This window comes from Pezoporus occidentalis, unplaced genomic scaffold, assembly GCF_034315485.1.
Source record: "Pezoporus occidentalis ecotype Australia unplaced genomic scaffold, CSIRO_AGI_Poc_V1 ctg162, whole genome shotgun sequence".
NCBI lineage: Eukaryota > Metazoa > Chordata > Aves > Psittaciformes > Psittacidae > Pezoporus > Pezoporus occidentalis.
In genome coordinates, this window is record NW_026913447.1 from 2,174,341 (window position 1) to 2,191,519 (window position 17,179).

Consider the following 17,179-nt stretch of genomic DNA (forward strand, 5'->3'; position numbering starts at 1 on the left):
AAGGTTTAATACAGCAGAACTCCAAGAGAGTTACTAGTCTTATCAGTCTTATGTTTTTATATGTCTTCATTGTTCTTTGCATTAAATATACATGTATCATCCAACTGTATTAAACTATCAAGATAATCTTGGGTTTGGTAAGACAGGATTTTTGAAAAATTTCATATTAATTAAGAATAACTTCAGAATAACTTCATAATTCTAAAGAGGGAGTATTTAAAAATATTCATCATTAATTTTATGGTGCAAGCAATGCAACCACATCCTAGTTCATGAAAGCTTACAAATGTAACTCATTCAAAATGGGCAGACTATGAAAACATAGAGCATACCCTCACTGTTCGCTTTAATTCGAAAAACACTAAGTGGAAAATGTCTAATAGAATTGTGTTGTAAGTGTCCGGGGATGACGCAACTGTCGAAATCTGGTTTCTTAAGGATTTGTGTTCTTTGACTTGTAAGCACTTTCAGTCCATGAATATCAAGCTCTTTCCTTTTCTGTAAGCAGTGTCATCTACACCTTCACAAGGTGTAACGTTAATACTGTCTAGTCTACAGCTGTGCATGTGTGGAAATTGGCTGTTTGGCCCTTGTCACAGGGAGTGTGAGGGGTGCTCTCCCCCTGAAATGCCAGTTTAGCTTTCTAACTTACTACTGGCTGCTGAGTTTTTTCCATGCAAACATGTGTCAACGTAATTACAATTGAGGCTTCTAACATTCTATCAGTTGGGTTGAGACTGGTGAAAAGGATGAAAGGTATTTATTAGATAATTCAGGAGGAAAAAAAAATAAATGCAAGAACTGCATGTATTGAGCTACCTCAACAGGAACCATGTTAGAATATTAGCTACTGAAATAACCAATTTAATTAAGATAAAGGTTAAATAACCTTAGAATTTCTCTGACGACTTCCTTTGTCAATGGAAGTAAAGAATGACTTTACTCTTTAAAAGAACTGACTTTTTGCAGTTTATTTACAGTTATAGAACTTGTATCTTCATAGATGCATGTTTGTTAGTTTGTTATTTCCTTCAAAAATTCCTATAGCTGTTGTAGTAAAAAAAAAAACCAACAAACTGCTAAAAATGGGAAATACTGTTCTGAAGAAATTTTAAATCTAGTAAAGGCATTGTGTGAACAAGTATATTCCTGACCAGCAGAGGGCTCCGTGAAAGCAGTAAAAACCCCAGGTAGAACATTAAGTGGTAGTCTGAGTAGTGGGTTTCGTGTTTAATTTTAAGGTAATGTTTGGGTAAGAAGGACATATTTATATTATTAAAGATAGAGTATGGACATCATGACATTGTCATTACTATTATATTATAAAGAAGTATGTCAGAAATTATGAATTGCCTTCAAGCAGTTTGTTCTGTGTAGAACTAAGAAGACAGCAGAACTTGTTTGCTATGTTGGGGAGGTGCTTTATACTGCCATTGAGGTTTTTTGTATCTAACTGTTGAGACAGGAAATAATAAGCTAAAGTCACTCCAGTTATGTTTTACATGAGACTATCTCAGCTGCTGCAATGAGAATGCTAGAGATTCTGTTCAGTCCTGATGATACAAAGTCTTAATTTGCTTAATTGTTAAAGATCACATTCGAAATTAAGCTTTAAGGGTAGCTTAAGTGAAAAAAAAAAATTATGAGTTTGTTTTGATAATCTTCATTTTATGCTCAATTTCTTTCAGTTGACATTGTATAGAGGTCATACATCTGCCACTTTTCAGCTCTTCACTATGAGTGCTTGCAACAGAAAATTTCTAAATGGAATCTTAATGTGTACCAAAAGTGCTTATCTAGCTAGAAGACATGTACATAGGTTTATTGTTATGTTCATGTTCTGGTTATAGATTATTCTTAGGGCTGATTGTTCTTTGGAATGTTGCTTATATAATCTAATAGCAGTCTAAATTACAAATATGTTTATGTAAGTAAGTATTTTTCTAATATTTCTTATATGCTTTCTAGTCAAATCTGTTTTATCAGTGTATGTGCTAATTTCAGTCTTTTTTCTTACCAAGTGTTCATATTTCTAATGTTAGTTTTTATCATTTTCTCTTTAGGATGGCGATCCTTCAATAAGGAATGCTGCATCTTTTTCCTTGAGATCACCACAGTCAGTGTGCTCTCCAGCTGGAAGTGATGGAACCCTTAAAGGTAGTCTAGCAGTCATATATATCAGTGTATTTTTTCCCAATTTTAAAGAACAGAATGTTTAGAAAGGTATTTAGTTGTTCATCCTGACTTTTGTATTCAGGTAGTACTAGAGGGTATGTTACGTTTCGATACAAAATTATTTTGAGCCCTGATCCAGAAGAAATTTCTAAAAGTCAAAATATTGATTAATCATCTTTCAAATCAAAGCTCAAATTCATGGAGGACAGAAGGATTTTAAATCCTTTCCAGTATGAGGATTAAGTTCTTTAGAAGAATGGTTTCAGTTGCTCTGCATAGGAAATGGTTTAAAGGCAGCATTACGAGTATTGAACGCTTAACCAGCTCAAAAGTGTTTTAACATGCAACTCTTATTTGCAATCATGAAATCTTAAGGACATGAAATTGAATGTAGTGCAATGAACTCAATACATATATCATAAATGAAGGCTGAAAAAATCAGCTGTGGGGAAGGAATAGGGTGAACTGTCAGTCTGGTGAGGGAACAGAGGAAAAATCTGTTCAAAATAATTCTTTATGCTAAAATCTGGAATGCATACTGCAGTTTTTAGTATTATCCATAGGAAGCAATGACTGAGGTACATGAGACTTGGTAAGGTAGGGATTTGGGCGTATTCTTTCTAATTTTCCTTTTCAGTGTTTATGTATAATAAAGATGTATATATTATAAAATATAAATTGTTATGTATATATTTATATAACAAAGATGCAACAGTGCTTTCTTCCTCTTTAGCCGTAAACAAAATTAAGTCTTTCCAGATGGTCAGGTTGGGTGGGGATAAGAACAGGAGACGGGAGATTCCAGAGGAGGTGAAGTTACTGGCCTTGTGCAGCCTGGGTAAGAGATGCCATTGGCAAGGGTGGACCTTAGAGCAGCCTTTCTGCGGTTATGATGAGATTATCAGGAAGACGTGGGTCAGGCTTTTCAGTGTTGTAAAGGAAGGATAAAATACTGCGGACTGAAATTGAAAAGGGAGGTTCTAACTAGGTCTAAGGAAAAGCCTTTTCACTATGAGGACAGTCAAGTGTTGGAAGACGTTGTCCAGAGAATCTGCATTTCCTATCCTTAGAGGTTTTCAAGTTCAGGCTGAGTAAAGCTCTGCATAATGTGGCCTTGCTCACCCTGCTTTGAGCATGAGGATGGAATAAAGACCTCCTGAGATTCCTTCTTAACTGAATTATCCTATGATCCTATGACTGCTGAGTGATCTCTGTAGTTCATCTTCTGTAGGCGTATACTGTGTTAAACAGTGATAGAAGAAATGTGGCTCAAGTGGCAAGTGGAAGTACTTGTATAAGCATGCCAGAATCATCAGTATTTCATGTAGTTGTATGCTAAAGGACTTGCAAGACTTGTGTAAATGGTGAAGACTAAATCTGGTTGTTTTTCTGTCTTTGTCACGCTGATCAGTTCAACAGTGTTGTGAATCTAAGCTACTTACACTCAGATACGTGATTACCGCTCAGACAGAAGAATATTTGAGTTATTTTTTGGTTAAAGTTGCTGCTGTTTCATTTGGCTGTGTCAGAACCCAGTTTTGAAGGGGTAACTTTTCAGATTATTTCTGAAAACTATCTGATTTTACAGTCTAGATTATAATGTTTCAGCATTAGTGGGGCTGAAAAAAGTACAAGAGGAGCTTTTTGATTTATTGACCTGTGTGTTAGCTTTAGTTTTCCTATTAATAAAGCACACATTTTGCCTTCTTAAGGAGATTAATGAACCTTGATTGAGAGAACTTGATGCTGCAAGGATCTTGCCAGACATTTACTTTCTCTAATCTTGCATTCTAGAAATGTATGGGAGAGGTGTAGATAATGAAAGTAATATTTGAAATGTGGGATCCCGGCAGTTTTTGGCCTATTATTTGGAGTGAAAGTTGTGCTGATACATTTTCCAGTGATGTAAAAAAGTTGTGTTTGGTGGTTTGTTTTTTTTTTTTTATTGGTATTTTCATTAGCCTTGGAAGTTTGGTTGAAAGGTTGCACACTTTGATAAAGAAAATTAGCAAAATAATTCATTATTTGTTTGGGAGGACAAAAAGAATGGCACTAAACATCATCAGTACAAAGAGAGATCTCAGGGAGGATGTTACATCTAAGCTTCCTTATATAACGTAGAAACTTGAGGTGATTGCCAAAGGTATAGGTACAGACTGCACTTTTGATGGGAAAGTAGCAAGGACTTCTTGAGACTTGGAGAATGTGATTGCAGTCTTGAATTACTTTAAGACTGACCGTGGCTGGCTGTTTGGCAGAATCTGAACAAGGAAGAAGTTTGCAACTCAGGCAGATACTTGAGAGATGGAAGAAGTTGTATGATTTTGTTTATTCACTTACTGAGTGGAATAAAATTTCTCTGTTACAGGAATCTTTGCTATACTTCTATTTTAGTAAAGGTACCAGAGCAGCTGAACTTTTATCTTGAAGTTCTAGGCTAATGTTTGTCCTTTGGCTCTGCTTTCATACTATCGTATGTTACCACATCTACCTTCTTAAAAAAATCATTTTTATTCACCTATGAAGAATTAACATGGACTGTTTTCCTTTTGTTGATCTCATGAAATGTTCTGTGGATTCTGTTACCCAAGATCAGTCACACATCAAAATCCTTTAGCCATTTTTTCTAGTTTCCTGCAGCTCTGGTACCTCAGAAAAGATTTGTTTAAGACAGCATCTAAAGATCTGTATAAAGGAAAGCTTTCCACAATGATTTTAGTCCATCGCATTCCAAAGAGAAGTGTTCATATAATTTACAGTCCGGTTTCCATACAGTTTCCTAAACTACTCAGAAAACATCTTAAGTTAGGACTGGCAATAACCCTTCCGAAAGTATATGGTTTTGCAGTCTTCTCTAGAAATAAGTTGTACTCCCTCCAGAAATTCTTAATGTGTATTTGATTATTTTCTGAAAATTTTGGAATGATTGCTTTTATTTTCATAGGGATTTATAGGACTTCTTCAGAGAGTTTTCTTCACACTTTGCATCTCAGTGCATTGTGGGTGGCAAGAAGAATTAGGAATCTTCTCAGATCAGTGTACAGACTTCAGTGCTCTCAAAAGTACTTGTTACGCAAAAGTGTCATCTCATCCTCTCTCCTTCAAAAGAAAGGTGGAAGAAATTTACTCAAAAGATTCTTTCTGACAGGGCGAGAATAAACATTCATTCTTGTTTCTTTTTTCAAGTCTTAATTTTCTTATGCTAGCATCCTTCTGAATACATCAGTCCTAAGCTAGAACAGCCAAAGCTGAGTTTTTTCATGAGGCGTTTGAAGCTCTGGAGAAAGTGGTGGGACTCCTTCCTGAAAACTGTTGACAGAGTAAGTGGAAAATGAATGCAGTCTGTGCCTAAAAACCTTCCAGTATATGTTCTTTCTTTATCTCATATGCTGTCCCTTTAAGTTTGAATTTTAAATTAAGCTATCCTCTCTGAAAATGGATGTCAGCATTATTTATCAAAATAAGCAATGATTTCTTTATATCTGGTACAAAACTTGGGTAAGATTTCTAGAGGAAGATTCAGTGATTTTAGAAAATAGAACAGGAAAGGACTGGGGTGCTTCCCATCATCTTACCCTGTCTGATGTTGGATGAGCTGTACCAGTATCACTCCCAATAACCTCCATCTTTTTTTTTGTTGTTATTAAAATGTCAGTTACAAAAATGTTGTTGTTAAAATGTCAGTTGTTACAATGGAATTTCCTTATTCTTGCCATGCAACCCATTTGAATTCTTACTGCTAGAAAGCTTTTCTCCTAATGCTTAGCCTGAATAATTTTTGTTGCAGTTAGCTGTGACACTTCTTGACTTCTTTGCAGTGGGCAAGGAAGAACCATTCATGTCCTTTTTTTTTTTTCTTTTGTAGCAGTTATTTACATATCAAAGAACATTATCATATCTTGCACTAATCTAATCTTCTCCAGGCAGAGCAGCATGGTCTCTTTCTATCATCTTTACATAAGCCACCATTTCTGAGCTTCTACTTGTCTTTTGATTTTTTTTCCTGAATTTTAAGTGGTGTGCGTTTATCTTGAGTTGTACTGTCGTAAGTTGTAACTATAACTATTTGAAGACTTAGAAGGATGAGTAGTCAGGAAACTACTGTAGACAAGTTTGTATGATACTTCCGTTGTATACGAGGACTTCATATTCATATTGCAGGTTGTTTTAAACATATTGGTATCTTTCTGTAGAGCTTATCTATCTTCCTCTCACGATGTTACAATTGTTCTTTTTCAGGTGAATAAAAATTTTTCTGTGCTTCTCACTGAATGTCTTTTGTTTCAAAAAGTTATTCTAATTAGTCAAGAAAATTGTAATTTTTGATTCTGTTTTTGAAAGCCCTGGTAGACTCAACACCAAAAGCTGTTATGATCTTTAGATTAATAAAAAAGTCTGTTACATGATAAGTTATAAATAACAAATAATTTAAACTGCAGTTCTTAAGATAGTACTCTGGAAATCTGCATTTGTTCACTTACATTCCATCCATTTTTACCAAGAACAACTGATAGTTGATGAACACGTTTTCTATTGGGTATACTGCAATCTTACCGTATTTATGTCTAGATATACTTCCTCAGCTGTTACTGAAATTGTTACGAGAAACTACATAGAAAGACATGCTAAAGGCTAAATACGGCACTCAGTTCTCTTTAATCCACAGGATTGTTTTATGGAATAATATTATTTTGACTTGATGATACTTACTCTTAACAAATTCACGTTGGAATACTACCTCTTTATTATTACCTCAATCCTAGTACCTAGTCCTAGAATTTATTCCTCCAGTTTGTACATAAATCATACAGACTATGTAGAACACTGGGCAGTTGTTAAACATCCTTTTGAAGGGATAGTTTTTCTCTTCTTCAGTCTGCTGAAGACACATATTCTCCAGGTGGTTATTACCAATTCTGAGATTGGTTTAGCCAGAGTTCCAGGATGAATTTGTCTGATCCCATTTTTATGAAAGCATTTTATTTATGTGAAAGTGGTAAATAGGATCACATTAAATTAAAAAAAAAAAAAAAATCTGAGACACTTCCATTTACACATTGTAACTCCATTCTCTTAAAATCTTTTGGCAGTAGTGTGTTCCTCAGATTCTGTTGTCATCATCAGGTTCTTAGCTTTCTGACAGATAAACATCAGTATGAATGCAGAATGGATGCTCTGATTCTTTTCTTTCTCCAGCTTCTGCCTTCAGGAGCTTATTTACAATGTAATTACTCAGATGTGAAGTCTAATAATCCACAAGTAGCACATACGAATTCTTAAAGCCTCTCTTTCCGGAGACTTTTCCAGTAAAAAATCTGGAATGCTGTGTCCAGGTTTGTACAACAATTTGGTACCCACTTAAACAATGCTCCTAGAGTCTTGAGGATCACTTTGCTATGGATTTAAAAAGGTGTAGCACTTGAATGTTCCTGAAGTTTCTCTCCAGTGTGCTGTGAACTAAGTATTAGACATTAGTCTTCATTTGTTCACTAGCAGGTTTTTGCCAGCTTTCATGCATAGATAATGATGCTTCCGGATAAAGAGGATGTAGGATGGGTGAAAGACTTTCTGTCAACATCTGGAAACCTTTATCTGCAGGGGAATCAAAGAAATATGAAGATATGGTTTTGAGCAACCCTTTGGAAGTTTGAGTAATTTTGGAAGTTATTATGCAAGTGGAAATCTAGTAATTCATTAAAATTCTGTAAAATATGTGAATCCTAAGTTCTTGGTAACCTTAATAGTTGGTTTTTAACCATGTGGATCACAACAAAGAAAGTGGTCAGTGGTGTGACTTTGATGCTTTGAAAAGCAAGCAGCCTTTACTCTGAACAGGCTTATAGATCGTCAGAGAAAGTATCATGAATGCTTAAGTGAGATGCAACTACTGTGGTGTGATTTGGAAGTGTGTAGACAGAAAACGTAAGATGGAGATGTCAGTGATGTCTTCAGTCTTCTGCAAAGCAGCTTATTTGTTTGCTACTGAAGTTACTGATGTGCAATGAGTGAGTGAAGCTCTGTAAACAAACAGAAACTGGTTTTGAAACTTTTATGTTTTTAAGAAGGCTAAGTCACTGCCAACGCAATGCGTTTCGTAGTTGCTTGCATTATAAAGGATTTGATAAGAAATCAGAGACACAGAAAAAAATTGTTTTAAAAGTTGCTACAGTTGATAAAACTACTTCTATACTTAGTACCATCTACCACTAGAAATCAGTAGGAAAACTAATCAATACATTGATCCAGTTCCAGGATTATTATGGGTGGTCAGGATGACTGAAAGACTGTGGAGGTACTGTTGATGGGTGTATTTGTTCTCTGTAGAGGTCTAAGTTGCTACTGATCTTACCTGCTTCTCAGCTACATTTGGTATTATCTGGTTGACCGTCAATATTTGCTATTTGCTAATAATACACTGACTTTCCCAAATCAGCGGAGAATTTTTTTTATCTCACATGTTTTACGTATTCCTGCCATATAAAGAGTGATTGCATGAAGTTCTTTACTGATGCTATGGAAGATGAACTACAGAAGGTCAGATTTTTCCCTCCTGAATTACCGGACAGCCCTAGATTTAGACTTAAAAGCTGCTGAAATTCCATTCATTCCCAAAGATCGTTTCTGAAGATCATCATATTAACTTCTACACTGACAGCATGTGATAGAACAAAACTTACCAACCTTGGAATCTCAACTGGTTCAGCAAACAGATCATAACTGTGTGTCTGTGTATTCTTTCTACACAAACATTTCTTGTGTTATTAAGAAGTCTTGTAAGAGCTTTGTTTTCAGACATCAATGGCACAAGCCTCCTCCCATAGGAAGACTGACTCCCATATTGCAGACTGACTTCAACAGTAATAGACAAAATTCTGTCTGTAGAATGGGTGATGTTTTGTGTGATGTCTAAGCATCTAACAGAATGTGGTAGATATTCAATGTGTGATACCTGTTCAAAACTGCTAATATCTGAAGTGGAGTGAAACTGTTCCGGAGCACTTCATCTTTTTCAATTCCTTTTCACTTCAGTATATAAGTATTGTAGCTTCTAAGTTGCTCCTAGTTGCCAGAGGCTTAACCATCATTAGACATCTCATAAATATGTGAAGTTACTACCAGAACATGTGCACTTACAGTGCAGCTTACAGGACTTACTGTCAACTTTTCAGGAATTTCCTTCAGGAGAAAGATTACTTTCAGATGTCTATTCGTAGTGCTGCCTTAGAGAGGGAAAACTTTTTGCTTTTGTTTCTTCATTTACTGGATTCTATGTCTGTTCAATGGAATGCACTGAAATCCTTCTGACCTCCTCAAGTCTACCCAAAGATAATACTGTGTCTGCAAGTATTGTTTTTCAGCATGTCAAATGCCAAATTAAAGCCAAATCAGAACAATCTTGTCGTGTTTACTTAAAAATTTTGAACAAGGGAGAATCAAATCTCTGTCCTCTATTTGAAGTGTTACTGTGAAAACCAGTAAATGTTCAATTGTTGCAACTTCAGAAATATTCATGTAAGAGATAATTCAAGAGTAAGATGTCAGTAAGATCTCTTTGAAAAGTTTTGAGCTGCCTGTAGTATTTGTAGAAGTGAAAATGCAGCTTGTCCTGAATGGTAGTCATTACCATAAAATAAATAAATCAGTAGGTAATGATTTCTGCTACACATTACGCTAAGACAATCTTTTAAATTACCAAAAAAGACAGTACTAGGGGGAGCATCAAAAAAATAGAAATTTTTCATGAAAAACAAGTGAGAGATTTTCAGGGTGTAGTTGGGAATTCAGTACTGGTGGTTGAGTGTCGTATCTAATTTGAGGAGGGGAAGCAGAATAGTGGAAAGGTCTTGAGAATTGGGATTAGTCAAAATAGGACTTCCCAACATTGTGCATGTTATTGCCAGAATATAAAGGTGTTGCCAATGGTCAAGAAGGGGTAAGATAAACCCATTTCATAACCTGTTCTCTATATACAGAAGTATTCTCACAGGATGTACTAGGGAGAGGAAATAAGTGTAGCAGTGTGTGCAAAGAAGTCATCAGTAAAGGCACACCTTTCATTTGAATTTAAATTTTGCTAGAGGTATCCATCTTATTTTCTTGTACAGGTCAGTACATTACTTAATGATTCCTGATATTTCTTAAAATATCTAGTAGAAATCTAAGCTGCAGAATAAAGCTGCTTTCTGGTTTAGTAGTGTTTCTTGAATGAAGCAAATGGTGACCTGTATTACAGTTAGTTTTTTATTATTGTTAGAAATACTGACCTATAATGATTTGTATAATACTGAATGATTAATAATAATCTCAGTCACTGCTTTCTGAAGACCAGCATTCCCAGTGGATTAATAAATCTGATAAATGTTTGCTTTAACAAGAGGAGGCTGGCCCTATTGGTCCAGCCAAAAGGCTTCCCCTCCATTCAGTATTCCTTTTTAAGCCAAAAATTACAGGTAAAAATTATGATTAGGACAGGTTGAAAAGCTGCTCTGTTTTTCAGAGTTTTTTTCTGGGCTAACACTTATGTGGAGCTAGTTTAATTTGAGGAACAAGATATTTACATATGATTAATTGGACAATGCTTTTAATTAAAAATGTCCTTAAAAACTTCTCTAGATACACTTAAAGTCTGGAATAAGTGCATGTAGAAGGAAAACTTCATACATTAAAAGAAAAGAGTGGGGAGGAGAGATAAGGCAGAGAAAATACCTTAAGACAATTAGTGTTATCTAGATAGTTACAAGGGGGGGAGGTTGGAATGACTTTACCTAAAATAAAATAAAAATTAAAAAGTTGAAAATGAACTGTCAGAATCAAAGTTAAGGAGGTTGTGTATGTTTTGGTTTGTTTTTGTTTTGTTTTGTTTTTCTTGAAAAAAAAGAATGAAAATGTGTGGCTGAAATAGCTAATGCCTATGCACTGATCATTAAGTCTTCATCACTGGACCTTATTATGAATCTTTTTGATCTTTCCTTTTTCTGTAGTCAACTTGCTTTCATTGACCATTTTCTAATAGTTAATATTCTGAACCTGCAGGTACTATTTTTATTTGTTCTTTTTTGGTGGTGGGTGTTTTCATTCCATCTTCTCTGAAATGATCCCTTGCCTACCTGCAGTGGACTGCTAAAGTTCCTAGGAAATACACTGCAACTATCTAGGTTACGTCTTGATCAAGGAATGATGTGCTTCCTACCAATCTTATTTAGACCTTTGTGAACACAGATATATGTAGAAATACACATTAAAATTATGTAGGTTATATTTAGTGTGTTTTTATATAAACATGAAACAACATAACTGTTCAGTTTTTCTGAATTATTATTCTAGGATCAAGACAACCTTTAATCCAACAGTCTCAGCCTCCACCTTATTCATCACCTAGAGATGTTCCCCCAGACATATTGTTAGATTCTCCAGAAAGAAAGCAAAAGAAACAAAAGAAAATGAAGTTAGGCAAGGATGAAAAAGACCAGACTGAAAAAGCTGCAATGTATGATATCATTAGTTCTCCTTCCAAGGACTCCACTAAGCTTACATTAAGACTCTCTCGTATAAGATCTTCGGATATGGACCAGCAGGATGATATGCTTTCTGGTTTGGAAAACAGCAGTGTGTCAGAGGGTGATATTCCTTTTAATGTGCAGTACCCAGGACAGACTTCTAAAACACCCGTTACTCCACAGGATGTTAACCGCCCACTAAACGCTGCTCAGTGTTTGCCGCAGCATGAACAGACAGCTTTCCTACAGGCACAACAAGTGCCTGTTTTACAACAGAACACTTCAGTTGCTGCAAAACAACCTCAAACACCTGTGGTACAGACACATCAACAGGTTTCGCAACAAGGAACTATAACGTCATATGATGAAGTAGAGTTGGATGCATTGGCTGAAATTGAGCGGATAGAACGCGAATCAGCTATTGAAAGGGAGCGATTTTCAAAAGAAGTGCAAGATAAAGGTAAAAGGATTGTATGTGTGTATACACTATATATTATATAAATATATATATATGCATATAAACTCCATATATATATATATATTTAAAAAAACTTCTTGTCATTGTCACATAGTTCAATTCTGTTTACTCAGCGTAGGTTCTTCTGTGACGTTCATCTCCATTCCCCTCCAACAATGATCTGTAACCTCTCATATATGCATATTTTTAATATCTAGTGTTTTTTATTTGGGGTCTTAATGTATGGAAAAAAGAAGATCTTCTTTTTAAGTTACTCTTATTTTGAATCATGAGACTGAATGATGTACAGTTGATGTTGTTTATAGTTTATAAAATCCCAGCAGTATCATAAGTCAAAATTTGTAGTAAGTTTTGGTAGCTGAATTTTTAATTAACTACTCATGTTGCCTTATTTATGAAAATACACACTTGAGCCTAATGTGAAGGTAGTATTAGATTAAAATTACATCTATTATTTTAAAAGAAGTGTAATGATTTGGTAAGATACACTACTGTCTTGTCTCCAATGTTTTTTCAGCTGGATATTCATTATTATGTAGGCATTACAAGCTTTAGAGAACTACCATGTATCTATGTAGTCTGTAGCACAGAACCAGATACGCCTCTGAAATGTTTTCTCTTAACTTCAGTAGCTGTACTGGTTGTCTTAACTGATTTCATTGAATGTATCCTCTTTGGATTGTTTTGTTTTGTTTTCTCTGTTGTTAATTGGTTTGAAGGTCTCAGAGTTCAGAAATCCCAAAATCAGATGCGAAGTCCACATGAAAATCTTAAAGACAACATGTATTTTTTTAATTACATAGTAATAGGTTAACGTCTTTTTCACAAACTTCCTCTGCACTGTGTTTAACTTCTGAGAAAAAAATCTTGTATAGTAAAATTCTAATTTATTAGACACTCCCAAGAAAAATCTTGCAGAGTGGAAAGTGATGCAAATTCTGATTTTGTAAGTTTTGTAAGGTGAAAATCATCAATTTTGGACATTCCTGTGTGGATGCAACTGAATTTAGATACAGCTTGTATAACTGGCACAGAGCGCACAAATTTTCTCCCTAGTCCAATTGGGTTTGGTTTTTTTCTTCTGTTTTAAAGATGCTGAGGCAGTGGGAGAGGAGGAGAGAGAGAATTGTGTGTCTGTTTGAAAATGTGTTTTTTGCAGTTACTAAAAGGTTTAAGTTCTCAGATACTTCTTGTTTAGTGACTAAGTCTTTTTAGGAAATATTGTATGTGAATATACAGAAGAAAATGTGTGCTCACCTTAAGCGTGTTCACCTTTAATTTTAATTTAGTGAAATGGGGAATTTGCCTCTTTGCTTAAATCTCGTCTACTGATTTATTGATCGAGAGCTTGTGGTTTGTCTCCTTGTACTATAAAAGCTACTTTTATCTGCACACTTCAGGTAGAATCTCATCACATTTTAGCTGAGAAGCATCTGGAAAAATGCACTTAAAGCAAGACTAAAACACACTTTCTCTTTTGTTCTGGCTTTCAGGAAATGCTGAGCATTAGTTGTAAAGTTTGTTTACCATAATTACGTAGCCATGGGCTGACTCTGATTTGTTTCTTTGGGGGAAAGGATTGATTTTTATAGAAAGTGATCTCTCCCTGTCACCACTTCTCAGTAACCACCTTCCCAAAATGATTTCAACCTTATGCTTCCCTTCTAACTGCATCTTCTGGCAGGTCTCTGTTGTTTCTGAGTTCCTGCAATTGGTATTGATCAGGTGCAGGATTTGCTACCTTATATTAAGACCAGTGTTCACAATTTATTCACTGGTGGTAGGTTGCTAGACAGCAGCTCCTTTCACTTTGGCTGCTGAGATTTCAGCCATGAATAAATAGTGTTGAGTAGAATTGTTTTTAGCAGTCTTGTGACAGATTTCCTGAAAAGCTGTTACCTTGGAAAAATAGGGGGTTTATTTTTTAATAATGCTTTTGCGTTGTTTGTAAGTTTGTACTATGTTTACAAGTTGACACACGCTGGGGTTGTTCTAGTTATAGTTGTTCAGTTCAGTGTGACTGCAGGAGGAAGCTTCCTCTATTGTTCCTGTGGGAATATGTCTGTTAGAAATCTATCTAATAACTCCTAAATGTGTCATTCATTTTTGTGAAGCTGCTTATGGTGTTTATGCAAAAGCCTGGCATTTGTGCATTTTAGTACATACACTCTAACTTCAGGTCACATTATGTGAAGAAAATAGTGTGACTGTATCAAGTACTCAGTCTAATTAGAACAGGAATGTATAATGCTAGCTGATGTTTTACAATAGTCAGCTTCCCTCTAGAGAACTTACTCTAGCGCATGCTGAAATCTGCATGAAAGAATTATTTGCTGCTTTTGTAGTCTAGGCATGGGAATGCATATTACAGTAACACTACACTTTCTGTGTAAGCACACTTTTTTGTCTTGCATAACTTATTTTGAGTAGAATTGTACTCACAAGTTTTGATAGGTTACTGGTCTCTTCTGTCATTTTTATTTTTTTTTTTACACATGAAATATTTGTAGTGCTATGCTTCCTCAGAGGTTTTCAGCTACCTTCTTTCTAACTGTAAGGCTTTGGTTGAATATTCCATGTTCTTTCAGAGGCTTGGAACCTGTAGTGTGGTGGAACTGTTTCTTCCAGGGGAGAGGCAGAGATTTCTTGGGGGAGGTACACTTGCCTAAGGCAGTGCCAAGGTCTTTTTTATTAATGCTGAGGTCCTTTTACAATGTTTGGTACACGTGGGAAGTGGAGATTGGAGCCCTTTGGTAATTAAAGTACTTTCTGTAATAAGTCATTAATTCTAACAAAGCTATTAAAATATTTCGATTCCACCAAACAAAGTCTCTCAAAGTGGGAAGCAGTCTCTGTTTAGAGGCGGAACTAAAACAAAGTTTTTCACAAGTGCCTTCTTCTTTGAAAAGCAGCATCTCTTTCTGGAACCTGATCATCATGCTTTTGCTTTTTGAAAGAGGGATTCTTAGTGCAAAAATCACTAATGCAAAATCTGGCAGATTTGATCTAATGTGTATCAGATATGCATAAGGAGTGATTTTATAATACAGACTTTTGTCTAGTATCTGAGTACTTTTCAGAGCTCTGTTTTTATAATTCTATCGTTTTGATCCATTTGGGTCTTGGATTAAGCGGATTACATGGTCTTTTCATCATGATAGAGACGTGCAAAGTTCAAAAAAGTTAGTTTCACCCTTGTGCTCTGTGTGAAAGGATAAGAGTCCATCTGTTCTTCCTACTTTTTCCATTAAGGAAGTCTCTCTGTATTGATTAACTTTGCAAGTAATTTGTCTGTATTTGTTAATGAAAGGAATAGTTGGAAATTATGAAGATTAAGGCACTTGGCACCAGAAGTTACATTCTAATGCATCTGTCTAATACCCGCAGAACAAGTAAATAAATCCATGGAAGATGACATACTCAGGTCTTCAGTTCCCATTGCTCCCCTCACAGTGGCATTTATATCCTCATCTGATACAAGTTGTTAATCAATACTAGATATCTTCTCTTTGGAAAGGATGTGTATAATTACAAATAGATCCAGCTCAGATCAAGACTCAGATTATTTTAGTTGGAAAAAAACGTGATTTGGAAGGGCTGATACAGAAAGGGATTAGCTTTTTCCACAACAATCACAACAAATGAACCATCCTTGGCTCAGGTGCATTGTGATGCTTTTCTGATGTCATATCTTTAGAAACGCAGTGAAGTTTCTTACATACTTTCTTCTCTTCTAATCATCATCAGTAGTCCTATTTCCTGTACTACTTGGTGCTGTTGAATACTTTTGAAAAAAGTGGAGGTCCGTATTCTGAACCTGGTTTGTTCACTTGGCTGGAGCTGTGCTCTGTTCGCATTCTGAAGTTGACTACTCCAAGGAAGTTTAGGAAATCCTGTTGTGTTTTAGAAAATCATGTCGTAGGAATTTCTGTTCTCGGAAATCGTCTTTTTCTTGGCTGGGTTTGGGTAGGATATCGAGTGAGAAATTTTATGAGTAACCTCATTTTTTCTCATTAACTTGTGCTTTTCCACTGTTCACTGTTCGAATAACCCCAGTGGGTTATTTCTGTCTATAGCCAAGTAGTTTAAAGCTAATCAGTCACTTTGGGTATAAACCTTTCCTAGAAAATTACATCAAGTTCTTTTTCTTCAAAATTTAGAACTGCTACTGAACTAAGTTTCAGGTTCTGTACCTCAAGACCTTTCATGCTTTACTAAAAACTCCAAATACTGTGAATCAAAAATATTGCAGGTATTAAAGTGAACTCTGAGGAAGGGAAACAGGAAGGTAACCTTAAAAAAAAAACCCAAAACCAAAAAACAGAAACCCATCTTTTTTCAAAGACTCTTTTTTAAATTTCTGTAGCATTTTATTTTATTCAGATTTGCTAAATTTTAATTTGAACTCTTCCATACATAGCACTGTGTGTTCACCGTTAGATTAAGGCTACTTCAAAAACACTTTTATATAATGCAGCTGTCTTAACAGATTATGGAGTTTTACTTTTACTTGTAAAAGGCACAATTCTCTGAAGTTTGTGAGAAAAGTAATGAAATCATTGTTCACTACCAGTTTCATTGGGAGGCTAAAATATTTTTTTTTAACTTAAAAGCATTAGAAGCATTTGTAATGAGACAGACCTACTCGTATCTGTGTTATTTTCCCTATATATTTTACCTCTAAGCATCCATTTTACCCATTTCTTTGGAATCTTACTGTGGATTCTTTGAATTAAGAAGAAGTGGATATGTAATAACTTTATTTCCAATAATTGGATCAGTTAGGGGGCATTTGGATGCCTGCTGTGGGCCCTTCATTTTTAGTTCGTTCCAAGCCCATAGCAGCAGAGACACACAACCCAAGAGTGTGAATCTGCCGGAGAAAAACTTTCAAAACTACAGTTATAGGTAAGTAACCTTTTTCTCTTACATTTTAAGTTCTTATCCAGCCCCTTTCTTCCCATTACCCATCACCCCCGAAAGTTTCCCAAAGAGGAAACTAATAGAACACTATTAAGAGTGAACAGTT

At 35.4% G+C, this 17,179-nt stretch overlaps 1 protein-coding gene across 8 annotated transcripts in view; it reads left to right on the forward strand.

Annotated features, from left to right (window-relative positions):
- NIPBL (NIPBL cohesin loading factor) overlaps positions 1-17,179 on the forward strand; it is a 154,709-nt gene that overhangs the window by 71,966 nt on the left and 65,564 nt on the right. For 7 of the 8 annotated variants that reach the window (XM_062612944.1, XM_062612941.1, XM_062612943.1 and 4 more), the window contains exons 8-9: positions 2,064-2,157; positions 11,500-12,132. In XM_062612944.1, coding sequence (XP_062468928.1) covers positions 2,064-2,157; positions 11,500-12,132 — 727 coding nt within the window. The remainder of the gene's footprint in view (positions 1-2,063; positions 2,158-11,499; positions 12,133-17,179) is intronic. The other variant, XM_062612947.1, reaches the window with a different exon arrangement.